We start from the raw sequence: 26,002 nt of genomic DNA, 5'->3' as shown, positions 1-26,002 counted from the left end.
ATTACATTGACCACACTGTAAAAACAAAACAAAAAAGCAGAGAGCTGTTGAATCATAACGTCCCAGGATTAACCTGGTCATGCGAATTGTGAAAAGCACTGATTTTGAAGCACAGATTTAAATGCGCTTTCGGTATGTTTGGTCTGTTGCATTCACTGTAGCTTAAATAGTAAGATAAATGAGTGGCACTGACACTGACTTTGAAGAGTTACCGACGCTCCCATTTTCTTTAGTGTTAACTTTTGCCCACTGCAGTGTGTGTGTATACGTGCGTGTGTGAGAGGCAATGGAATTGGCTGCTGAACTTCGCCCTCTTCTCTGCCTTCAACATTTCTCTCTTGGGGGGAAGGTGGCTAAGGGGGAGAGAGGGAGGAGAGAACAGTGCTTAGGGCAGCTGGCAGATACCTTACGAAGGGGTGAGCTGACAAGGCACGGCAAGGCTGCGTGCTGGGTCTCCGGATAAAGCCTGTCTACTACTTGGAAGGGCTGCCTCTGCGGCAGTGGCTGACTCTTACTAGTCGGGCAGCGGAGACCCTAACAGTTTAACCCCCACGATCCCTTTAGGCCTAGGCATACTCGCTCACGAAGTCGGGGGCTTCAGAAAGGCATATGCCTCGAGAAACGTGGCAGGGCTCTCTCGTCTATCGCAGTTCAGGGGAGCATTGTCAAAAACAGCTCTTGAGCGAATTCCGACAAATCTTGCACAAGATGTAGCGGCCTGGACCAGAAAGCATTTGAGTTTTCATTGAGAAGAGGTAGAAGAGTCTTCCCTCCTCTTGTTTAACCTTACGTTAGGTAACGGTCAAATTCTGCACTCTCTCCCTAACCGAGACTAGAAGTCTCCTGGCCCGGCTCTTTGGGGTTTGTAGATTCGGTTTATCGCTCCGCGTAGTTTCCGCTTCTGGTCACATGACTGGGGTAAACCCGCCACACCTTCACCCCGGCGACTCCTTCTCGGTCCGCAGACCGACACGTCACTCCTCGGCTCTCAACCAAACTGCTCCGAGCACGTTCTTTCCGCGCTCTCGCTCTCAAGAGCAAGCCTATCACAGCTCGGCGGGAGCACGAGGTCCCGCCTCCTAACTGCTAAGTGATATCTGTATTGTCCAGTTAAGAAGTGGGAGCGCGGCTTTGTCCACGCCTCTGGCTCTGACAGACAGTTCCTCAATCCTATCGCTCTTTCGAAGTGTGGTATCGACCCTGAGGCAGCCAATGGGAAGCGGTCCAGGAGGCGAACCAGGCCGCTGCCAAGGTTGGGTGCGCCGCTGAACGGATGGCAGAGGGAGCCGAGCGGATTCCCGAGGAACGCTGGCCAGGTGAGAAGGCCTTAGGCTATAACTTGAGAATTAACTGCAAGTGCAGCCCAGGGTGTTGGTGGTGCTGAACGAAGAGCAGGAGGTGGGCTTATTGGAGGCGGGTGGGGTGTGTGAAGCGGAGTCGAGGGCCTTGCAGAGGAGGGGGCGTGGGATGTGGGGTGGCGACATCCTGGAATGGAAGGATGTGAAGGTCTGGGATGGGGCGTGCTCTTAGGCCAGAAGGGTGTGGGAAAGATCGGATCCTGGGACTAGTCCTGGAGAGGAAGGCGCTCAGGATGCTGAGGTGGTGGGGTGCCTGCGATGGCTAGTGTCAGAGGTGTTGAGTTATGTGAAGGTGGGAGGCAGGGAGTTGGGACCCGCTAGAGTGAGCCGAAGAGGGGCGTGGAGGGGAGTAAAAGAGTGAGAGGGTGCGAGAAAGTGTGTAGGCAAACTGGGCTGGGGAAGTTGCAGTCTTGGAAACTAGAACGAGGGTGGGACTAGGATGCCACAGCTCGCAGCCACCGTTGAGGAGAGCAGATGGTAAGTATATGAAACGTGTCTTTGCCCTTATATGCTTTAGCGATGTGCTAAAAGGACCAGCGAGCACACTAAGAAAACTCCCCTAAGGTCCTGACTTAAATGACCAGTTCCTGTACTCAGTTTTCAGGTAGAGGTTCTAGTACTCTCATTTCCTCTGCTGACTCTTCTAGGTATATGGCTCATATCAACTCAGTGGTATAGACATTTTTCTGTTTCAGGCATTCCAGAAAAATACAAACCTGCGGGGTGTGGCAGGATTATTGAGTTCCTAGAGTTAGGTGTTTATTTTTTATTACAAGATAGGGTAAAACTTTCGGGTTGTAATTTAAAAACATGTAAAACTGACCCTCTGGGATAGTTAGTTATGGAAAAGATGTTGGAGCTAGGAATGTATGATTGATTCTTAATGCCTTCCACCTAGTCCGGTGTTATTTTTTCCCCTCTTTTCCTCCAGTAATAGTGAGAAAAGGATTGGGAGGGATGAAGGTTCCTTTTTTCCCCTGCAGTCTTGAACAATGTTGCATATTCTTTATTACTATGTTCTTTATCATTTAGCCCTTGGTAGCTTATGGTTTAAGAAGGTAGCACTATCTTTTTTTTTTTTTTAATGATTTTTTATTATATTACGTTAGTCACCATACAGTACATCCCCGGTTTCCGATGTAAGGCTCGATGATTCATTAGTTGTGTATAACACCCAGTGCACCATGCAATACGTGCCCTCCTTACTACCCATCACCGGTCTATCCCATTCCCCCACCCCCCTCCCCTCTGAAGTCCTCAGTTTGTTTCTCATAGTCCATAGTCTCTCATGTTTCATTCCCCCTTCTGATTACCCCCCCTTTCTTTATCCCTTTCTTCCCCTACTGATCATCCTAGTTCTTATGTTCCATAGATGAGAGAAATCATATGATAGTTGTCTTTCTCTGCTTGACTTATTTCACTTAGCATTATCTCCTCCAGTAAGGTAGCACTATCTTAAACAGAAATAGCTAACCTCCTTCCTTCAACATTTTACTTTAATCTAGTGTTTTTTTTTTTTTTCTTCCCTGCGCTTTTCTTGTCTCAGTAGGAAAAATTTGTTTTCTTTTCCTTTCGGATTGTCATCTAGTTCCATGAGCTGTCTCTGAGATCAGTGGCTTAAATCAGCAGTGTCAATTACAGACAAGTCTTGAGACAGGGAATTGGAAGTGGCTGTAGATCTGAGCAGTGTTGCAGCGTGATATATGGAATTGAAAGTGTAGTGATCTGTGTATGCATATCTCTCCCTCTTGAGTGCATCACTACCTGAATTAGTGATCTGTCATGCTCTTTAGTTGACCCTGTGAACCCGTTGGGATTTGGAACAGAAAGAAGCTTGTAGGCAGTCAGTTGCTGCTGAAATGTAGGGCAATAAATTGGGCATATTCAGTCATGACTTATTTCTCTGATTTCTACTTTCATCTCTGTACTTAATATTAATTTCCTGCTTTCTTTCATTCTGTCCTGCTTTTTTCTAGAATGCTCTCTCCATTTAATTATTTTTTTCTCTATTTCCAATTTTTCTGATTTTCTTTGCATCTTTTTCCCTAACCACCTTTTTTCTATTCCCATGTTTGCTCTTTACTCCTATTGTACCGCACTCTTGCCAGTAGTGATTATGTACTTGTTAGCTGTGAAGGAGTAGGAAGCGGAATTATGGTGATAGAGTCCAATCACTCCTTTTGCGTCTTGACACATAGACCTGACTTATGCCTACTTCCTTGCCAGTCAGTAATAACTCAGGCAAGGCTTGGGTGTTAGTATCAGCTCTGACCCTCTCTTGTGTGTTCTTTAGCTCCTGTCTCCTTTATGGTTTTTTGTCACCATAAAATATAAAAATGAATTAGATAAATTGACAGTGTTTAATAACCTATACTGTTGACTTTTCCATTTCAGCTATTTGAGTGTCATCTGCTGCTACCCATTGATGTCAAGATGACTAAGCTGGGATTTTTACGGTTGTCCTATGAGAAGCAGGACACACTTCTGAAGCTTCTCATTCTGTCAATGGCTGCTGTGTTATGTGAGTGTGCATGTGGACCTCTCTTTCTTTGGGGATGGAAAGGAGAAAATCTTGAAAAAAAAAATCAAGAATGGCTTTCTTAGATGCCTTGTTCTTTTCAGTAGATTGTGATATGTTCTTTTTACTGTTATCCATCAGCGTAATTTTATGAAGACAAAATACAGGAAACACGGGATTATAAAAGTCAGGGCTAGAGATCATCTGAGAAAGAATGAGAAGCATGCTGTACTAATTCTGTTTTTTCATAGGACTGAAAGATATACTGGGGACCCTTGGACACTGAATTTTTTAAAGATAATTATCTTCAGTCTAGTTGCCTACTTTAGTATTTTTGAAAATCTCTTCAGAACTTATTGTATTTTTAGATTTTCTAGCTCTTGATGAATCAGAAGTATAGTCTTGATTTGCCTTACCTCTTAGTTTGCTTCAAAGTAAGGGTTAGTTGTGGGGAGGGGAGGTTAACATATAAAAAAGATGACCATGTAAGTTGATTGCAGTATTAATAGGGGAATGCATTGTTAATAAGTAGTTAAATGTGTACTACCTTGATAATAAGTAGTTAAATGTGTACTACCTACATGGAAAGTGTAGGTGTCATTGTCAGGGGAAAGTGAATTTCTTGTGTTTCTCCTGTGTGGGAGAGATGGATAAATACTTTATTCAGGGGTCTTCTCTCTCCTTTTTTTTTTAAAGTAAACTCTGCCCCCAACATGGGGTTCAACTCATGACCCCAAGATCAAGAGTCACATGCTGTACTGACTGAGCCAGCTAGGCAACCCTATTTAGGGATCATTTTATATTTCCTGTGACTTCTGTGCTGGATAATACTATTATCTCTATAATACTATAATCTATTATTTTTCATGGCAGACTACCATTAAAATATTAACTCTCTGGTTTTTGTAGCGTTCTCCACTCGTCTCTTTGCCGTCCTGAGATTTGAAAGTGTCATCCATGAGTTTGATCCGTGAGTACTTTTGCTTGGTCTGGTATTTGCTTTGGGAAGCTTTCAGGTTCATGGGTTTCAAATTGCAAAGTCTAATCAGCTCTCGGTGATGGGGATGTGCTTCCTATATATTTAGGGCAAAAAACCCTCAAGTTTTCCAAAGGAGATAATTGCTTCCTTTTGAGACATTTCTGTTGGAATTAACCAAGTAATTCTCTCAAGCTCATTATCTGGCTGGGCTAAGAGAAGTCTGGCTGCTCAGCTTGGTCCACAGTTAGTGATACAAATTGAGGGAAAGGGACCTGGTGTGTGTTTAAGGCTCAGAAGAAAATCACAAGTCATGAACTTGAGATTTATGACTTTTTGTTTAATAATTTATCTGATAGAAATTGGGCTTGTTAGTTAAGTTCTAAGATATTGGGGCAAATTTAAAGCCATGAGTTTGATTAGGGATTTTAGGGGAGTGTTCATTTTGTTTTAAACACTGTTTTACAGATTATCCCTAAATCCTTACAACCCTAAGGAGATGGAGGTGCTATTTTCTCCTTTATGTAAATGAGGAGACTGAGGCTGGGAGAGGCTATTGAAGGTTATGTGTTTGCAGGAGCCAAAATTTGAATCTAGGTTTGTCCCATCTCTAGACACTAGAGTCACTATGTTGTATTGCTTAAGGTTCAGGCCTAATTAAATATTTGAAAAGCCAGAATCATAGGTTCTTCAAGTGTCATTAATATTTTAAAAATAGCATATTTTAGCTTATGGAACATTGATTCAAAAGTTGATTTGCGAATTTGTTATTTTGTGGAGGTATTTGAAAGCACTTTGGAGGCACACAAGTATTTTCTTTGGGGCCTCTCAAATCAATTTGTATTTTTTTTTGTCATGAATGAGAAAACATATCCTTTCGTTTCTTGATCACCAGTCTGTTAAGGCTTTTTCTCAGATTCTCTAGGTGAAAAAACATTGAGGCGAGATGGTCAGGGAAAATGAGACTATCTGCTCTGTAGCCACAGACCTAGAAGGAACTGTAAAGATCTTGTGATTTGATGCTTTCTTTGGTGGAGCAGGAAACTGAGGCCTGGGTTGTGACTCCAGTCGAGACCTTTTCCCACTAATTTATACTTCCTCTGCGTTACTCTCCCTGCCTTTAGGTAAAGGACATAGTTCTCACACATGTTGACTGCCTGCTACCCTCTTCCCTGTGTTTCTCTGACAGTTACCAAAATAACACTCATCAGCAACAGACAGAAGGATAGAGATTTCTGCCATCTGCTGCTTCTGCTTACTTCAGTTGCTAAAACTTGACTGACCAAGAAGGGAGTAGGGTTAGAGGGATGGGCAGGAAAGGTGGTTAGTCATCATTACCTTTAGTAATGAAAAATTCCTTTTATTTATTTATATTTTTTCCTTATTTCTTTTTACTTTTTTAATTAAAATTTTATTTGAATGTAGTTGGTACACAGTGCTACATTAGTTTCAGGTGTACTACATAGTGATTGGACAAGTTTATACATTATGGTGTGTTCAGCACAAATGTAGCTATCATCTGTCACCATACAATGTTATTCCAAATCATTGACTGTATCCCTATGCTGTGCCTTTTACGCCTGGGACTTATTCATTCCATAATTGGAAGCCTGTATCTCCCTTGCTTTTTCATCCATTTAGCCCATTCCCCCAACCTCCACCCCTCTGGTAACCATCAGTTTGTTCTCTGTATTTGCAGGTCTGATTCTGCTTTTTGTTTGTTTTTTGTTTGTTTGTTGTTTTTTTTTTAAAGATTTTATTTATTTATTTGACAGAGATAGAAACAGCCAGCGAGAGAGGGAACACAAGCAGGGGGAGTGGGAGAGGAAGAAGCAGGCTCATAGCGGAAGAGCCTGATGTGGGGCTCGATCCCATAACGCCGGGATCACGCCCTGAGCCGAAGGCAGGCACTTAACCGCTGTGCCACCCAGGCGCCCCTTGTTTGTTTATTATTGTGAAATCATATGGTATTTGTCTTTCTCAGTCTGACTTTCTTTTAGCATACCTTCTAGGTCTATCCATGTTGCAGCAAATGGCATGATCTCATCTTTTTTATGGTTGTGTAATATTCCCATCGTGTGTGTGTGTGTGTGTGTGTGTGTGTGTGTGTGTGTGTGTGTGTGTACACACCACATCATCCTTATCCATTCATCTACTGATGGACTCTTAGGTTGCTTCTGTATCCGTAGATAATGCTGCAGTAAACATATGGGTGTATATATCTTCAAATTAGTGTTTTCATTTTCTTTAGGTAAATTCTCAGTAGAGGAATTACTGGATCATATAGTATTTCTGTTTTTAATTTTTTGAGGAACCTCTGTACTGTTTTCCACAGTGGCTGTGCCAATTTACATTCCCACCAGCAGTGCATGAGGGTTCCTTTTTTTCCACATCCTTACCAATACTTGTTATTTCTTATCTTTTTAATATTAGCCATTCTGACAGGTTAAGGTGATATCTCATTGTGGTTTTGATTTGCATTTCCCTGATGATAAGTGATGTTGACCATCTTTTCATGTGTCTGTTGGTCATTCTTATTTTTATTTTTTATTATTTTTTCCTTATTTCTTTTAAAATAAGAAACATAAGAGAAGAGGTTACATACCTTGGATCTAAAGAATTGTGTCTTTCCATGTATAGCTCCAAGCATTTTATATCAATTTTTAAAAAGATCTTATTTTTAAGTAATCTCTATACCCAATGTGGGGCTCAAACTTACAACCCTGAGATCAAGAGTTACATGCCCTACCAGCTGAGCCAGACAGGCGCCCCTCAATATTTTTTGTGTAATTTATATTTTAATGCTATTATGTAGGTGGCATTCAGAACTATTTTAAATAACATGAGTAGGATTGTTGTAAGTTTAAGCACTCGTTAAGTTTGTGTACTGAGTTGATTAAAAAAATTGTTAGGTGTATAGGTGTTATACCAACATCTTTAGAGATGCTTATCATTTGAAGGTATCCTTGTGTCCTCCTGTGTGGTATCAAAATGTTCTTTTGTATGTTCCTGTCTCTTGGAAAGGGCCAAATTTATTGGTGCTTACATCTCAGCTGTTGTGTGTTTGGTGCTTGAATTCTCTGACTGGTGCTGATGCCAACTAATTGACAGGCTGGTGAAGGATCCTGCTTGAGTTAGGCTCCGGTTGCATTTCCTTCTTAGAGAAGCAGTGCTTTAGTTGAGACAAGCATGGAGCTAGAAGTGAGGGGACTTAACGGTAGTGAAAAATGATTTTTATACTTGCCATAATTTTTGGTACCAAATTGATTTTTATTGGAACAATGATAAGTTCCTCAGTGGCGAAACCTGAGCAACAAAATTCTCTGCAAATTGGTAAAAGTATTTGAGTATGAAAAGGAGGAGACACCGATCATTTCTTTCTTGCCATAGGTACTTTAATTATCGGACTACCCGGTTCCTGGCTGAAGAGGGATTTTACAAATTCCATAACTGGTTCGATGACCGGGCCTGGTACCCTTTGGGACGAATCATTGGAGGAACAATTTATCCAGGTGAGAGGAACAGGATTTTTTTGTTTTTTAAGTTTTTTAAGAGAAATAAGGCATTTCTATATTGTAGAACAGTTTCTCTTATTTCTAGTATATTCATTTTGTGACAATTGTCACTTCATTCTGATTATAGATTCCTAAAAATGGGTCTAATATGTACAAGAGAATATGTATGGGAGATGGGATGGGTGGATTTTTCATAAATTCTGGAATTTATGGGCCTACCACAGTTGCTGTGTTAGTATTTCTGGTGGCTTGTCAGGACCTATGTTATCACTTTATTGATACTTCGATTTTCTCTTTCTCTTTCCCTTAAGTTCTTTGTCTTACTAAGATAACCTAATGGGGTTTCTTCTTCCTGTTACAGGCTTAATGATCACCTCTGCTGCAATCTACCACGTACTTCATTTTTTCCACATCACCATCGACATTCGGAATGTCTGTGTGTTCCTGGCCCCTCTCTTCTCTTCCTTCACCACCATCGTCACGTACCACCTTACCAAAGAGCTCAAGGTGAAGGATTTGGGGTGATAGGCTTGGGAATGAATGTTGTTGAACCCCTCTAGTAATTGCTAACGAGTGGGGGATTGAGAGCCTCAGAAGGGCAGGGAGCCAGAGACAGCTTTGGCTAGCCTGAATTACTGGGTTCACTCCAGCCCCTTCCTAGAATATGTGGTTTCTCTTTATTAGCAACTATTTGCCCTTATAAGAGAACATTTGAAGGTCAAGTGTAAATTTTTACATAAGGAAAAAAAAACATTTAAAATGTAAAATGTGAGTTTTAAATTTTGAAGTCCTCACAACCTGAGGGAGAGGAAAAATAACTACAGGAAGCGTTCCAAAACAGTTAATTTTTCCTACTGGCAATGCACATTTAGCAATTACGTGTTGATTTTTTTTCAGCATTTATTTAAAAATTATTAAACTACTTTTGTAGTAGGCTCCATAATACTGACTCTCTGTTTCTAGGTTTCTATATTGCTGATCCTGGCTCCTTGGATGCTATTCTTAGTTTGTGGCTATGGTGTCAGGGAGATACCTGAGAGGTGATACACTAGTAGGAGGTCTTGGGACACTTGAGTTTAGTTTGGAAACCTTTTCATCCTTCTCTTTGCTGCCCTTGTTCCAAATTTGACTCTTACCAACAGACCAGTCCTTACTCTCTTTTGGAGTGAGTCATATTTCGTTGTTCCTCTCTTCCGAGCTCACAGATTGCCTTGTGATATTCCAACTTTATTATCCAAACTCCTGGCATCGTTAGTCAAGATAGATGATCACCTTTTGGCTTTTTAACTAAAATAATAATTGTCTTCCTTTGATTATCTTTGCATTCCTTTTAGAGGTGTGACTGTTCGGCAGTGCGCAGATATTGTTAGAGATAGGGACTCATAAGCCTTGGAATACTCCAGCAAACAGCCCATTCTGGGGCAGTGTCTGATGTCTGACAGCTTACATGATTCGTCTGTCCTTAGCATATGTGTATTCAGTTTCAGACAAGCTGGTCTCATCATGGGGAATTGGTTGTGAAGTTTTTAGCTTTCTTGTGCTGCAAACATTTCTAGCATTTCTTGCATCACTTCTACCTTGGAAAATGTTGGACTGTTCTCTGGGCCCATTTTAAGTAGAATGGACTAGTGGATTCTCTCTTCTCTTTCAGGAGTGGATAGTGTTAACTTCCTGTTACCCTCTTTTCTTATAGGACGCAGGGGCTGGACTTCTTGCTGCTGCCATGATTGCTGTAGTTCCTGGGTATATCTCCCGATCTGTGGCTGGCTCTTATGATAATGAAGGTAAGATTTAAAATGCTGAAGATTATCTGTTCATCTCATTATTCAGTAGATCTTCAGGAAGTACAGTAGAATCTGAGTTCATATCTGATGTTTAGCAATAGCAAAAATGGTATCTGGGTGAGAAGATTAGAAATGGGCAGGAAGGGACCTCAGACAAATTTAAAGTCTCTCTCTCTGTCATCTCCTCCAGAAAGGTAGCTGGTAATTTTCCTTATATAAGGCCTTTTGCTCTTTTCTGTATTCATAAAAGTAGAGTTAGTTTAGTGTTGAATGTTACTAATATTTGAACATTATAATCATTTGCTTTTTTTTCCTAGATAAGAGAAATGGATATTCTTCTTTTTTAAGGTTTTATTATTTATTTATTTAATTATTATTTATTTTTTCAAAGATTTTATTATTTGAGAGAGAGAGAGAGAGAGAGAGAGAGAGCAGGAGTGGTGGGGAGGGGCAGAGGGAGAGGGAGAGGCAGATTCCCTGCTGAGCACAGAGCCTGACTCAGGGCTTAATCCTAGGACTCCAGGATCATGACCTGAGCCAAAGGCAGGTGCTTAACCGGCTGAGCCAGGCAGGCGCCCTGAGAAATGGATATTCTTTTTTTTTTTTTTTTTTTCAGATTTTATTTATTTATTTGTCAGAGAGAGAGAGTGCACACAAGCAAGGGGGAGGGGCAAAGGGAGTGGAAGAAGCAGACTCCCCGCTGAGCAAGGATCCTGATGCGGGACTCAATCCCAAGACCCTGGGATCATGACCTGAGTTGAAGGCAGATGCTTAACCGACTGAGCCACCCAGGCACCCCCAGAACAATATTCTTAAATAGGATGCCAGTATGGCCTTTTACTGAATTGTTCTGTTCTTTCTTCAGGAATTGCCATCTTTTGCATGCTACTCACCTACTACATGTGGATCAAAGCAGTAAAGACTGGTTCCATCTATTGGGCAGCCAAGTGTGCCCTTGCTTATTTCTACATGGTAACTTTTCACTCCTTTCTTCCATGAGTGGCTCTATTGGGATCAACTGATATAAACTGGAAATAGCTCTTGGGCTTTGAGACCATGGATTGGAGGCTAGAAGTCTTTATTGTCTCTTGTGTCCCTACAAAGCCCAATCCAAGGCAGGTGTGGATGTCTATCCATTGTGTAATAGCAAGGTAGAGATAATGTTTTTAATTTTTAAAGTTCTTCAGATACCATATGTCCTATGGGTACATATTGGTTATATTTTTTCCTGTTCAATCTTATGTATTCACTTAGACTTCTTCCCTTAACTGCTTCCACTTGCTGTGTATCCTTAAATCCTCCATATAACGTTATCATAGATTGCATCTAGATTAAGCCCGAGGGTTGGATCCTTCTTCTTTTGTGATCATGATGGCAGGAGGCATAGGGAATAGGGGATTGAGGTACAGTAATAAGTGTGAATTTAATTTTCCTATTTAAAGAAATCAGTTATTTAAACTCTTCATGCCACTTGGCATAAATGAAGTTTATAGTTACTGTAAAGAAATGTTCTTTGCAAGGTCATAGGTAATATCCTAAGGTATAGCGGGGGCCTGAGGAGGAATGCTTAGAGGAACTCTTCCTTTTAATTCTGTCATAGGTCTCTTCATGGGGAGGTTATGTGTTCTTGATCAACTTGATCCCTCTCCATGTACTGGTGCTGATGCTCACAGGACGTTTCTCCCACCGGATCTACGTGGCCTACTGTACTGTTTACTGCCTGGGCACCATTCTTTCCATGCAGATCTCCTTTGTGGGTTTTCAGGTGAGCCCTAGACTGAGTAGAGTTTTTAGCTGCTTCTGCTTTCTCTAAACAGCTCCAGCTAGCTTGATTTATCTTGGATTCCAGTGAAGAGAGTAAGATTTATTTGCAGTCTAACCTTGGACTGTTGTGTTAACTGAAGTGACAGAATCATTGGTCATTAAAGTCTGCTTCCAGGGTGCATTAATATTTGTTCCATAAAGTTGGAATTGAATGACTGTTAATTGGGCTTAGGTTTGTTGGAGGAGAGATACTTTGATCTGAGTTGATATAAATGCAAAGTTATTTCCAGTCCTTTTTAATGTTGATGAGTTCATGTATTGGTAATGACCCCTGAACTTCTTGATGGGGCCTGTGTGAAAGTCCTTTAGGAAGCAAAACACAAACGTAACCACATTACTCGTAGGGTTAAGGGACAATTATGAAACCAAAGAATAATGTGGTATGTTTGATTTCTCATGTAAAATTCTGATGGAAATGGAACCCTTATTCAGAGGTCAGCAGTATTTTCCTTACTGATCACCTACTCTATGCAGTTTGCTAATCAGTGAAATATAAAAATTAAAAATAGGATCCTGGTCCTTAAGGGAGTTACAGTCTTGCAGGGAAGGAAATACATGCAGGTGTCTATATTCTGTTATATAACAGTTCTGGAAATGTAATTCCTGGGCCAGTAGCATCTGGGAACTTGTTAGAAATACAAATTCTGGGAGCAGCTGGCTGACTCAGGGCATGCGAGTTGATCTTGGGATTGTGAGTTTGAGTCCCATGTTGAGTGTAAAGAGTACAAAAAATAATAATAAATTTCAGTATTCTGAAGAAGCAAATAAATTCCAAATTTTTTATTTTAAAAAATGCAAATTCTGGGGCTTTATCGAGATTCACTGAATCAAACTATAGGGGAAGACTCCGAAATCTGTGTCTTAACACTCTTCTTTGCCCTCCCCATTTATGGTGTTCACTAGTTTGAGAACCATTGGTCTAAGCAAAGAAAGAATTTATAAGTAATGGAAGAGATCTAAAGGGCATGGAACATAGAGAGTAATGGATTTCAGTTTAGGCAGATTAGGAGGAAATGGTATTTGCATTAGGCCTTGAGTGATGAGAAATTCTGTGAATGTAAATTTTGGGAAAGTGAGAAAATTGCTATCTAGGCTAACGAAATAGCCTGAGCAAAGTCCAAAGTTATGATAATGATAGAGTATTGGATGCTTTGGAGGACTCTTTGGAAAATGCAGCAGGCGAATTAGACCCTCCCCTCCATTGGCCCTAATTCCTCTGAGGCCTCAGAACTCATTTGACCCTTTGTTTGGTCCGAACTAGGTCAGGATATTCAGGTCTCGGCTAGATCCATTGTTTTCCAGCATTGTCATATATATGCTTTTACCTACAGCCTGTCCTTTCATCAGAGCACATGGCGGCCTTTGGGGTCTTTGGTCTCTGCCAGATCCATGCCTTTGTGGATTATCTGCGCAGCAAGTTGAATCCACAGCAGTTTGAAGTTCTTTTCCGAAGTGTCATTTCCTTGGTAGGCTTTGTCCTTCTCACCGTGGGAGCTCTCCTCATGCTGACAGGTAGGGAAGGCTCACAGCTTTTGTAAATGGGTATGGAACATATAATAAACTTTAAAAATATGGGTTATTTCTTGACCATGGAAAGGTTCATTCTTTTCCTCCTCAGAGTATAAATTCCTGCTTCTCACATTCAGTCCACTTGTCATCCCATTGTTTGGATTCTGCGTAGTTAAGAACGTCTGGTTAAAGTAGCTCTTAATGTCAGAAACATCACACTTAGTGAAAGGACTGTATCTCACCTTGCTAATTTCTCTCTCTCTCTCTCTCTCTCTCTCTTTTTTTTTCCCTTTCCTGTTGGTAGGGTGGGAGAAATCAACACTGCCGGCCATACCCTACAAAGATGGCCTTGTCTAATCCCATATGCACTAACCCGTGGCTGTTTAGCATGCTATGTTTTCTTCAGTTCTCAGAGGCTGATTTGATTCTGTCCAAGTCTCTATGTATTGTCTACTTTGGAGCAGCACTGGAGGGTATAGCTGAGTTAGTTTATAGAGTTGGCCATGGTTTGGCCAAATTTGACCTAAAACCCTTTGAGGTTTTTTGCCTCCCATCTTTTGCCTCCCATCTCTGAGTTTATGTACAGCCTGACTTTATTCTGCTAGCTGTGCTGGCAGAAGTACTCTCAAGTTTGAAAGAAACGATGGTTGAAATTCTCAAAGTATTGATGGCATTTTAACAAAAACCTACTCTGTCTCAGAGACTTTTACTAAAATGGAAAATTGTGATTAGTTAGGATCAGAGGTTATTTTGTTTCAGGAGTGATTGTGAAATGTTTTTTGCTTCTTTGCTCCAGGAAAAATTTCTCCCTGGACGGGGCGTTTCTACTCACTGCTGGATCCTTCTTATGCTAAGAACAACATCCCCATCATTGCTTCTGTGTCTGAGCACCAGCCCACGACCTGGTCCTCATACTATTTTGATCTGCAGCTTCTGGTCTTCATGTTTCCAGGTCTGTCTGCCTTGTGTTCTGAGGTGGCCTTTTGGAAGAATCTCCCACTGATTGAAAATAAGTAAATTACCCTCATCCCTGTGTTTTGTTGTTTCTGTTTTTTGCCTGTTTTACCCTGTGCCATACAAATGATGGCTAAGCATTTTTCTAATATTTGAGGGAGAGTAGGAGTCAGAAGTTGAACAGTTAGAGATGCTGGCAAGTTCAGAGCCTCCTAGTTTTCTGTTCATTTGTGTTATAAGTTAAAATTCAACTCGAATTTGAATTCAGGTTTTGGCTTTTGTTTTTGAGTACCTTCAGTGTACCTCTCTCCCACCCCCCATCCATTACTCCTCCCTGGTTGTTTCTTGGCAGTACTGAAGTTTGAGAATAGGCATGGCTGATTGTAAAGACTCAGCTACTTATCTTCTAGCCAATCCAGATATGTTTTTGGATTTACTAGAGGCGGCGTGCTTCCTTTTTTTTTTTTAAATTGTGTAACTTCTATTTTTTTTTTCCAAATGAAATTAAGTTGTCTATTGTAGAAAATATAGACAAGTTAAAAAAAAGTAAAAATTTCACCACACATCTGTTGCTAGTGTTAACATTTTGATGTATATTCATCCAGTTATTTATTCATTTATTTATTTTAGGTTTGTTTTTTTTAAGATTTTATTTGAGAGAGAGAGAGAGAGCACTTGAGGTGAGGGGCAGAGAGAGAAGCAGACTCTCCACTGATCAGGGAGCCCTATGTGAGGCTTGATCCTGGGACCCTGGGATCATGACCTGAGCCTAAGGCAGATGCTTAACCGACTGAGCCACCCAGGCACCCCTTAGTTATTTTTTTTAATTAAAAAAATTTTTTTTAGTAATCTCTGTACCCAGCATGCAGCTCAAACTCATGACCCCAAGATCAAGTGTTACATGCTCTTCTGACTGAGCCAGCCAGGCCCCCTCATCCAGTTATTATTGAATAAAAATAAGATGATATAGTTTTTCCCCAATTTTTTTCGTTTTATAAAGAATCATAATTTTGTTGTTTAGTGTTATTTTAGAGATATGATATTTAAATACATTATCTGTTTTTTTTTTTTTTTAAAGATTTTATTTATTTATTCGACAGAGAGAGACAGCCAGCGAGAGAGGGAACACAAGCAGGGGGAGTGGGAGAAGAAGAAGCAGGCTCATAGCAGAGGAGCCTGATGCGGGGGTCGATCCCGGAATGCCGGGATCACGCCCTGAGCCGAAGGCAGGCGCTTAACTGCTGTGCCACCCAGGCGCCCCAAATACATTATCTGTTTTAAGTACAGAGATATGTAAAGAAAGCAAATGGTCCGTAATATCTTGCAGCAATATTTTAATTGATGTATTGTATTCTATTATATAAATGTACTATAAAAACTATCTCGTTTATGTTGGAAAATAGGTGGTTTCTGAATTTTTGCTATTTTTTTTTTTTTTTAAAGATTTTATTTATTTATTCGACAGAGATAGAGACAGCCAGTGAGAGAGGGAACACAAGCAGGGGGAGTGGGAGAGGAAGCAGGCTCATAGCAGAGGAGCCTGACGTGGGGCTCGATCCCATAACGCCGGGATCACGCCCTGAGCCGAAGGCAGACGCTTAACCGCTGTGCCACCCAGGCGCCCCTGAATTTTTGCTATTTTAAAGAGTTCTGTAGTAAACATCTTTGCTCGTATCTATGATTATTTATTTTAGTTGCTTACTTCTTTTTATTTTTACTTTTATAGTTGGTCTCTATTACTGCTTCAGCAACCTGTCTGATGCCCGGATTTTCATCATCATGTATGGTGTGACCAGCATGTACTTTTCGGCTGTCATGGTGAGGAATGCCCTCAGTCCTAGCAACAGTTCTGCCCCTGACTCTGAGGGGCGTGGCAGGATTCAGAATGTACTGATGATTGTGCCCATGCTTCCCTCGGAGCATTTGAGCACTGAGTTGTAAAGCTGCTCACTGTTGCTGCTCCTTCTCAAGGATGTATGATGGACTCATACATTCTGGTTGTGGGGCCCAGCTTGCTTGGATTCATAACCTTGTGTCAGGAAGGGGCACATATACTCTGCTGGAGAAAGTGACTGTAGGCAGGTTTCTTCCCCTCTCTTTCTGTATGTCTTAAGAAAGGAGCTGACATTTTTTCCTTAAAGCCCTGGGAGGATTGCCAAGTGTTAGATTGTTGAAAGAGGAGAGATTTTATATATTGTAGTACAACAGTGTTTCTTTTAAACCGTAGTTAAATACGTTCTTTAACATATCGTTATTCGGGACACATACATATATACATACATAACTGAAAACAGTTTAAGAAATACATACTTATACTGTAGATATATCAAGTATCTTCTCATATTTTCTTCTTTTTTAATTGAGAAATCATGTTTGTTGAAAACCACTGAACTGATGTCATGATGTACTAATAGGTTGAAATCTGTAATTTGTAAAACGCTGATTGGACTGTGTTTGCTTCCTGTCTCTTGTAGGTGCGTCTAATGCTAGTGTTGGCACCTGTTATGTGCATTCTTTCTGGCATTGGAGTCTCCCAGGTGCTGTCCACGTACATGAAGAATTTGGACATAAGTCGTCCAGACAAAAAGAGCAAGAAGCAACAGGATTCCACTTACCCGATTAAGAATGAAGTGAGAATTAAGCAACACTAAGAACAGACTTGGGAAACTCTGTGTGTGTGTGTGTGTGTGTGTGTGTGTGTGTGTGTGTGTGTATTTTTTGAGTGAGGGAATAGAGTGTTATCATAGTGGTCAGAGTGAACTCGTATAGCCCCTGACTTGTTTTGATTCATCTCATCTATATTGTGTGTAAGAAGCTGCTCTGAGTTGTATACATTTAATTTGCTTTACACCACAGTTCTTCCTTATTTAGGTGGCAAGTGGAATGATACTGGTCATGGCTTTCTTTCTCATCACCTACACCTTTCATTCAACCTGGGTGACCAGCGAGGCCTACTCTTCTCCCTCCATTGTGCTGTCTGCCCGTGGTGGGGATGGCAGTAGGATCATTTTTGATGACTTTCGAGAAGCATACTATTGGCTTCGTCACAATACTCCAGAGGTAAAAATTTGGGAGGAGTGGGATTGAGGGGTACAGGGAAGTGGGAGCCATTTGCTGTGATAGTGAATCATATAGCTTTTAGATGGGTGGAAAGCCTGGAGAAATTGGAACTATAGAAACCTGGTGTTGAATGAGCCCTAAAGGTCATCTTCCATTCAATTCAGGATTTCTTCTGTATCCTTACTGGTAATCATCTACACTCTGACAGTGTGGTGATTTTATTATGAGGTAGACCATCCCAATTGTAAAGAAATCAGAAAATAGAAACAAGAAAAAAGATACTGATTTTCCGTAAAGTGATCACCTGATGATAAGCACTTTTAACATTTTGGTTTGTACTTTCTGAGAACCTGAAGTGATTTTCTTTGCAGTAGCTATTGGGAATAGCCCTTCTGAGTTAGACTCTTAATCAAAGCTGTTGAGAATTTCTTAATTCTTGTCCATTATATTCTGTGGTTTATATTCCCTCCCATCTTGATATTAACTGTTTTTTGTGTATTGTGTTAAATATTGTTAACAATAATTATATTTAATATGATTATCTGATGATACCAGATTATTTATTTGGAAATATTATGCAATCCCCTATACCTACTTACCTTCCTATTATGCTTGTTTATATAAGGTGATCTGAGATGAAAGTATTGGAAATGTTGGATTGTTTAATTTGCACTGAGATTTCCTACATTTATATTATAAATGTAGGACCAAGTGCCAAGATTTATCCTGGTTAGGCAGTGCCTCACTTACTATCCGATGCCTTTCCAGTTCTTCTCTTGTATTTGATTTTTGGAGTCAGTGACCTTATTTTCATTTCCCATTCTTCTTTCAGGATGCGAAAGTCATGTCATGGTGGGATTATGGCTATCAGATTACGGCTATGGCGAATCGAACAATTTTAGTGGACAATAACACATGGAATAATACCCATATTTCTCGAGTAGGGCAGGTAAAGTGAAGGAATCATTTGAGTGCTTGGCACACAGGATTCTGTTGGGGAATATTTCTCTCTGAGGGATATGACTTGGAATTTTGCTCTGAGAAATGTGCATTTATTTTTCTAGGCAATGGCGTCCACAGAAGAAAAAGCCTATGAGATCATGAGGGAGCTTGATGTTAGCTATGTGCTGGTCATTTTTGGAGGCCTTACTGGGTATTCCTCTGATGGTATGTACTTGATTCTATTTCTAACTGTAGGTCATAGATTCTAAGAAAACTAGATGAATCTCCTATTTTTCTGTTTCTGTTTTTTTTTTTTTACTAATATCAACATATTTTGGTTGGGGAAGTTCCTAAGTATTTGCAACTTTAGGGTTTATATGTTTTGTTTTGTTTTTTGGCAACGAGTAAGAGATAAAAATAAATAATTCTCATATAGGTATGCCATGTTATAATTGTCTAAAGAGCTAGGAGTAGTTCCACAACCAGTAAACAAAGAACATAAAGCTTAGCTGAACCTATTGTGTTCATTTCACAGTATATATAAATAAAAAAGTAATAGCAAAGTAAAATACAATGTGAAGAAAAAGAACATAAGGCATCTGAAAATGAACTTAAGAATTAGCATTTTTAGTGGGTTTAAGCCATAGATTCATATGCCAGTTTAAAAGAAACTGTTTCATATTTTTGTGTGTGTGTGTGTGTGTCTGTATGTATGGCATATGTTACCATGTTCCCTGTGATTAATAGCAAAACCATGTTTTTAGAAGACTTGTCAAAATGTGGTACTCTGCCTTAAAAAAACTATAAAAAACTAAAGCAATAACTATTTTATACTTGAAAATGTTAAACATTTTTGAAGGTTTAGAATAAAAAGTGGTAGATACTACCCAGTCCCCAAACCCCCTATGATATCAGTTTACAGAGGCAATCATTTCTTCAGTTGTTTCTTCTAGTACTTATGTTCATATTTCTAAAAATATGTATATTCCTCTATTCATTGATTATTTTAGATATGCTGTGTCAACTTACAATTGTAAAGAAGAAATTTTGTTCTTTTTATCACTCCCCACTTCCTCCTTTTCCTCTTGATTCTTCTTAGTGGGGTCAATTTTTAATTTTTGGTTAAATAAAGATAAAGTATTTTCAAAATTGTGACTATGTAAACATTCATTGCTGAGTCAGCCAGTATACCGTGGTTATATTCTTATCTAAAATAACTTTTGTTTTCCTATAATTAATAACTACCTCATATTTTTATCTTAATTTTCTTCAAATATATGACTGCTTCTTAGAGATGTTTAAATTTTAGATTATATGTCTGTGTATATATACAAATAAAGTGTATGTATATACACATTCTAATTATCTAAAATTATCACTACCACATATAATGTGTACATTCATATATATAAAAATACATATACACAAACACATACACAAATATTTTTCTGTAGTATTTGGCTATGTTGTGACTATTAGAAAACGTATAAATGATTACACACAAACAGTGCTGGTAAATTGTGAAAGTTCAAGTCTGTGGACACATGTCTCTGCTATCATCATTCTTCTGCATGTACAAGGCACACATGGAAACCAATCTTCTAATTTTATACTTGGTACTTTATATGTATATATACATACACTTTAAACAGAAGTATGTTTAATGCTGCATAAAAACAAATGTCATTATCTGGATTATATTGTAATTTTTTTGTGTGAAATTAAGGAAAGTAGCATGTGAGACACTTGACAAAGTAACTTAACATGAAAAGATAGTGCTAAGATGAAGAGGTTTCAATTTTTAAAGTGAACTTTGCATTGAACTTTTTTTTAAATGCAGATATTGTAAGTATATAGCATGATCAGTTTTCACAAGGGGAACATATCCATGTAACTAGCACCCAAATCAAGAAACAGAATATAACTAGTGTCCTAGAATTCTTCTTTATACATCCCGCATCTGCCCCCACCCCCAGTCTTCTAAGGGTGACTGCTATCTTGGCTTCTAATGCCATTTGTTTGTTTGTTTGTTTTTTTAAAGATTTTTTAAATTTATTTATTTGACAGAGATAGAGACAGCCAGCGAGAGAGGGAACACAAGCAGGGGGAGTGGGAGAGGAAGAAGCAGGCTCATAGCGGAAGAGCCTGATGTGGGGCTCGATCCCATAACGCCGGGATCACGCCCTGAGCCGAAGGCAGACGCTTAACTGCTGTGCCACCCAGGCGCCCCCATTTGTTTGTTTTTTAAACAGATTTATTGAGGCATTTTAACATATTGTACACTGCATATATTTAAAATCTGTAATTTGGTAAGTTTTAACACAAATATATACATATCTGGGTAGTTTTGCTTGTTTTTGAACTTTATAAATGGAGTAGTACAGTATGTACCCTTTGTTTCTGGCTTTTTTTGGTCAATATTATGTATCTAGGATTCATTCATATTGCGGGTCATAATAATTTCTTAATTCTCAGGGCACCTGAGTGGCTCAGTTGGTTAGGCGTCTGCCTTCCACTCAGGTCATGATCCTGGAGTCCCCGGATTGAGTCCTGCATCAGACTCCCTGCCAAGCATCAGACTCCCTGCTTTTCCCTCTGCCCTTCACCCCACTCTCTCTCATTTTCTCTCTCAAATAAATAAGATCTTTAAAAAAATTTCTTAATTCTCATTCCTGTGTAGTATTCCATTGTGTAAATATGTGTAATATATGCATTTTATTTTATTAAAGATTTTATTGAGAGAGAGGGAGCACAAGTGGGGGGGGCAGAAGCAGGGGGAGAAGCAGACTCCCTGCTGAGCAGGGAGCCCAATATGGGGCTTGATTCCAGGATCCTGGGATCTCGACCTTAGCCGAACGCAGATGCTTAACCAACGAGTCACCCAGGTGCCCCAGTGTACGCATTTTAGTGTTGATGGGTTCAGTTTGGGACTGTCACAAATGATGCTCTTATGAACATTATCGTGCTTGTCTTCTGGTGAGCATATATATAATTTTAATAAAGAATGGAATTGCTAGTTTAGAAGGAATGTATGTGTTCAGCTTTAATAGGTACTGGCAAAGAGATTTCTAAAGTGGTAGTACCAATTTACATTCCTACCAGTAGTGTCTGAAATTCTTGGTTGCTCTGCATTCTTGCTTAACATTCAGTATTACAAATCTTTCATTTACTCCTGTATGTGGTGGTAATACAGATGTTCTAATAAAGATGGAGAAACTGTTCCTTCATAAACACTTGGTTATGTAGGAATATAAAAATGTGACAATCAGATTTAGTTAGGTCAAACTGATGCATAATTGTGAGAATGATAGCATAGGTTAAGTTTATGTAAAGAAAGACTCAGAAAGAAAACCTTAACAGAGAAAAGCTTTCTTTAGACATTGTGCTATGTTTTTGAATTGTTGCAAGAGTAGTGATTTGACAATTTCTCTGATCTATATATGGAAGCTAGACTTTAAAAAAAAAAATAAGATAACTACTGAAAAAAGAACACTATCATCTAAATTTATGAAAACATGCATGTGAAAATCATGAAAGAGGTATTGTTTTATTTTCTCATATTGAATTTATTTCTCAAGGTCAAATAATTAGGCTGCATTTGTTGGAATTCTGAAAAACTCAAGAGGTATTGTATGGTGAAAAGGAGTGAACCCAAAATCTAGAGATTGTTGCTATTATTATTATTTAAACATGGTAACATTCCACCTGGTGCCTTCTGTGAATACTTTTTAACATTTTATTTATGTATGTATGTATGTATGTATTTAAAACGATTTTATTTATTTATTTGACAGAGACAGCGAGAGAGGGAACACAAGCAGGGGGAGTGGAAGAGGGAGAAGCAGGCCCCTGCCGAGCAGGGAGCCTAATGCGGGGTTGGATCCCAGGATCCCAGGACCCTGGGATAACGACCTGCGCCGAAGGCAGACGCCCAAGAACTGAGCCACCCAGGCGCCTTTTAACATTTTAAAGTAGCTTCTCCCACCCTCTCTCTCTCCCTTCCTGCCTCCGTTCCTCTCCCTTCCTGCCTCCCTCTCTCTCTCCCCCTTTCAATCTTTTACAAACACACAAAAACACATGGACAAATGTGCCCCAAAACAGCCACTGGTATTGCCTTGATGGCTGATCCTCTCTTTCCCCCTGCCCTAACTCATTTTCAGTCATTATTCTTGCCTCTCCCGAGTCTATTAAAAAAAACACCACATGATGGGGCGACTGGCTGGCTCAGTTGGTTAAGAGTCTGCCTTTGGCTTAGGTCATGATCTCAGGGTCCTGGGATGGAGCCCTGCATTGGGCTCTCTGCTCAGCAGGGAGCCTGTGAGCAGGGAGCCTGTTTCTCCCTCTCCCACGCCCCCTGCTTGCACTCTCTCTCAAATAAATAAAATATTTTTAAAATTAAAAAAAACCCCACATCTTATAAAGTTGTATATGTTAATATATACAGCTTTTGGTATATCAGTCATACTTCAATAAAATGGTTTTCAAAAAAGGACACAAAACTTGGGCCCTGATGATGATTCTAAGATGTTTTGAGCATTTTTTTTTTTAAGATTTTATTTATTTGACAGATTTGGCAGCGAGAAAGGGAACACAAGGAAGGGGAAGGAGAGGGAGAAGCAGGCTTCCCACTGAGCAGGGAGCCGTATGCGAGGCTGGAGCCCTATGCGGGGCTCGATCCCAGAACGCTGAGATCATGACCTGAGCTGAAGGCAGATGCTTAACTGACTGAGCCACCCAGGTGCCCCTGGACTAGCCGCCTTTCAAGTTTTAGTAGCTACACGTGGCTAGTATACATAGCTACTGTATTGGACAGCTCAGACCAAATACCTGGGAATAATTTCTGTTGTGACTTAAGTCTGGACCAATAGCACAGGCTCTCAGAAGTCTAATAATCTATAGGAAAAGTTGCAAATTTTGAGGGAAAAGTTTTGCCCCCACATTGTATTTCTCATTTAAAAAAAAAATAGACTTAAACAGTACCATTTCGGGTGGCTGGGTGATGGACATTGGGGAGGGTATGTGCTATGGTGAGCGCTGTGAATTGTGTAAGACTGATGAATCACAGATCTGTACCCTTGAACATTAATTATGTTAACATTTTTATGTTAATTATTAACATAATTAACATTATGTTAATTAAAAAAATCTAAAAGAAAAATTCTTAAATAGTACCATGTCTCATTAGAAAAATATTTTGAGGGATTTTCTTAAAAGTAGTGGCTTTTTCAAATGTCATATCACTATGCTGTTACTTTAATATTGTATGTCAACTATACTTAAAAAAAAAAAGGAAAGAAATAATAGCTTTCATTAGGTGATTTAGCTCCAGCAACCTTTGTGACACAGCAGTTCTCTTTCTACTTTTTTCTAGACATCAACAAGTTTCTGTGGATGGTCCGGATTGGAGGGAGCACAGACACAGGCAAACATATTAAGGAACACGATTATTATACTCCAACTGGGGAGTTTCGTGTAGACCGTGAGGGTTCTCCAGTGCTGCTCAACTGCCTTATGTACAAGATGTGTTACTACCGCTTTGGCCAGGTCTACACAGAAGCCAGTGAGTGACTCAACATTAGTAATTATGCGATGCTAATACGTATAGTTTTTTTCATATGCCAAGCACTGTTCTAAGTGCTTTATGTCTATTAACTTGTTTGATCCTTACAACCCAAAACAGATACTAGTATTATTTCAATTTTATATATGAGGAATTTGAGGTACAAGTGAGTTACTTACCTGCCCAAAGTCACATAACTAGTAGCAGAGTTAGGTTAAACTCAGTCTCGCTCTAGATTCTGTGATTTTACCCATTACATTGTATTGCCTCTGAGTGGAAGGTATTGCAGTGGAGAGAGGAATGAAGGGGGGATACAGTGATATAAAGGACTTTTCATTTCTTTAAAAATATGCCTGGAGAATAATCTGATTGGGTTAAGTCTTCCTTCTGACTTTAATTTCTTGGTTCTGCACTAGAGACAATACCTGAAGTGGATGCAGGCCTTTGACTTCTGATGGGTTCTTTTCTGATCCATGGGAGGGTTACTAGTATAACACAGAGGCCTCTGGGTAGCAATCCTCAGGAATGGAGGGGCTGGGAAATCAGCCCCCTGTCTTTTAGAAGTGGTAGCCTCTGTGGACTTTGCCAAGCATCAACCTGGAGAGGACCTGAGTCAGGGTAACACTTCATTTGTCCTAACTACCTGATGTCTTTTCTCTAAACAAACTTCAGGCTGAGAAATAACATTCCCATTAGTTGATGATTTACCAAATTGATTTACTCTTTCCTTATGAAATCAGCACTGTAGAAAGAAGTGTTTCTCCTTTTTTTGCCCTTTTCTAGAGCGTCCACCAGGCTTTGACCGTGTCCGGAATGCTGAGATTGGGAATAAAGACTTTGAACTTGATGTCCTGGAGGAAGCATATACCACAGAACATTGGCTAGTCAGGATATATAAGGTGAGCAGATGATGCACTGAGAAAGCAACTCTTATGTTTGTGGATTGGTTCTAGTGCTTACAAATGGGCCACAGATTTCTGATCAGGGACATTTCTAGTGTCAGAAAAGTAGTTTACAGCTCAGGATGTTACTGTTTTTATTTTAGATTGTTCTTTGAGAGTAGACACCCTAGTCTGCTGTCATTTTAGCTGTGGTTACAGTGATATTTTTCTAGTTGGGACTGTACTTGATCTGTTTTCGTCATTATTAGGTCTGGAGGGGAAAAAAGAGAAAGTGTATGTGTGTTTGTGTGTTTGTGTACATGCGTGTGCATATGTGTGTATGTGCGTGTACACTATAATTTCTCTCCCACTGAAGAATTTATGGCATAGAGTCACACAGAAGTGTGTTATATCTCTTACATAAGAAAAGATTGAGAACCCTTGATATATTTGGCAGGTAGATCTGCTCCTTAGAGGTACTCCAAAAGGCTAAGCAGAGTAGCTAGTCTCAAACCAGTGCTCATTTAATCAGGGAGCCAAATCAGGCTGCAGAACCCAACTCAGTAATGCTCTTCCAAGTTGACCTGACTGTAAATATTAAAATGACATCTTTGTGTTGCAGGTAAAGGACCTGGATAATCGAGGCTTGTCACGGACATAAATGTTACGTCCACCTCTGATATGCTTCGCACTGAGCGTCACATTTAGGACGCTGAAGACGTTTTTTAAATATGCAGTTTATAAGAACAGAGCACGATGGGATTAGTATTGTCTGGAAGTTTTGCCCTGGGCGGTATGGGCTGGGCCAAATGGAATGATTTTTATAATTCTGAGCAGGTTACCAAATGAAATGTCATGGCTTTACTTTGGTCAATTAAAGGGGGGACCTTTTTTTTTAAATGTGCCTTATTTGTTTTGACTTATGACTGATTTGAGAAAGGCAAAAATTTGTGCTGGGCTGATAGAAGGACAGAAAGTAAACCTCATCCATGCTTTTAGCTCCCTCAATGAGCCATGTGGGGGCATTCTGTCTCTCTCAAATCAGGAACACTATCAAGGACTAGCTCAGATCCCACTTGTACAAATAGTTTTGTCATTTCAAAAATCGCAGCGCCTAACAC

At 39.8% G+C, this 26,002-nt stretch overlaps 1 protein-coding gene across 1 annotated transcript; it reads left to right on the top strand.

The window, feature by feature from the left end:
• Positions 1–1,214: 1,214 nt before the first annotated feature.
• Positions 1,215–25,781, top strand: STT3A (STT3 oligosaccharyltransferase complex catalytic subunit A). Its single transcript, XM_045798073.2, has 18 exons — positions 1,215–1,316; positions 3,753–3,879; positions 4,786–4,846; positions 8,243–8,364; positions 8,729–8,874; positions 10,061–10,151; positions 11,017–11,123; positions 11,752–11,916; positions 13,307–13,487; positions 14,281–14,436; positions 16,165–16,256; positions 16,913–17,068; positions 17,310–17,498; positions 18,331–18,447; positions 18,563–18,665; positions 23,812–24,000; positions 24,784–24,899; positions 25,504–25,781. Exons 2-18 carry the CDS (start codon positions 3,792–3,794, stop codon positions 25,540–25,542), a joined length of 2,118 nt encoding a protein of 705 aa, XP_045654029.1. The 5' UTR covers positions 1,215–1,316; positions 3,753–3,791; the 3' UTR covers positions 25,543–25,781.
• Positions 25,782–26,002: the final 221 nt, after the last annotated feature.

The sequence above is a fragment of the Ursus americanus genome, chromosome 16 (genome assembly GCF_024610735.1).
Source record: "Ursus americanus isolate L20-20 chromosome 16, mUrsAme1.1.p, whole genome shotgun sequence".
Classification (NCBI taxonomy): domain Eukaryota; kingdom Metazoa; phylum Chordata; class Mammalia; order Carnivora; family Ursidae; genus Ursus; species Ursus americanus.
The sequence above is the reverse complement of the archived record's forward strand: the minus strand, read 5'-3'. Positions and strand labels throughout refer to the sequence as shown.

Excerpts from the sequence above, each read along its gene's own strand:
- STT3A (XM_045798073.2), top strand. The coding sequence starts at position 3,792 with ATGACTAAGCTGGGATTTTTACGGTTGTCCTATGAGAAGCAGGACACA. Across the intron at positions 8,365-8,728 it reads TGGAGGAACAATTTATCCAG|GCTTAATGATCACCTCTGCT; the intron begins GTGAGAGGAACA and ends TTCCTGTTACAG. Across the intron at positions 14,437-16,164 it reads TCTGGTCTTCATGTTTCCAG|TTGGTCTCTATTACTGCTTC; the intron begins GTCTGTCTGCCT and ends TTACTTTTATAG.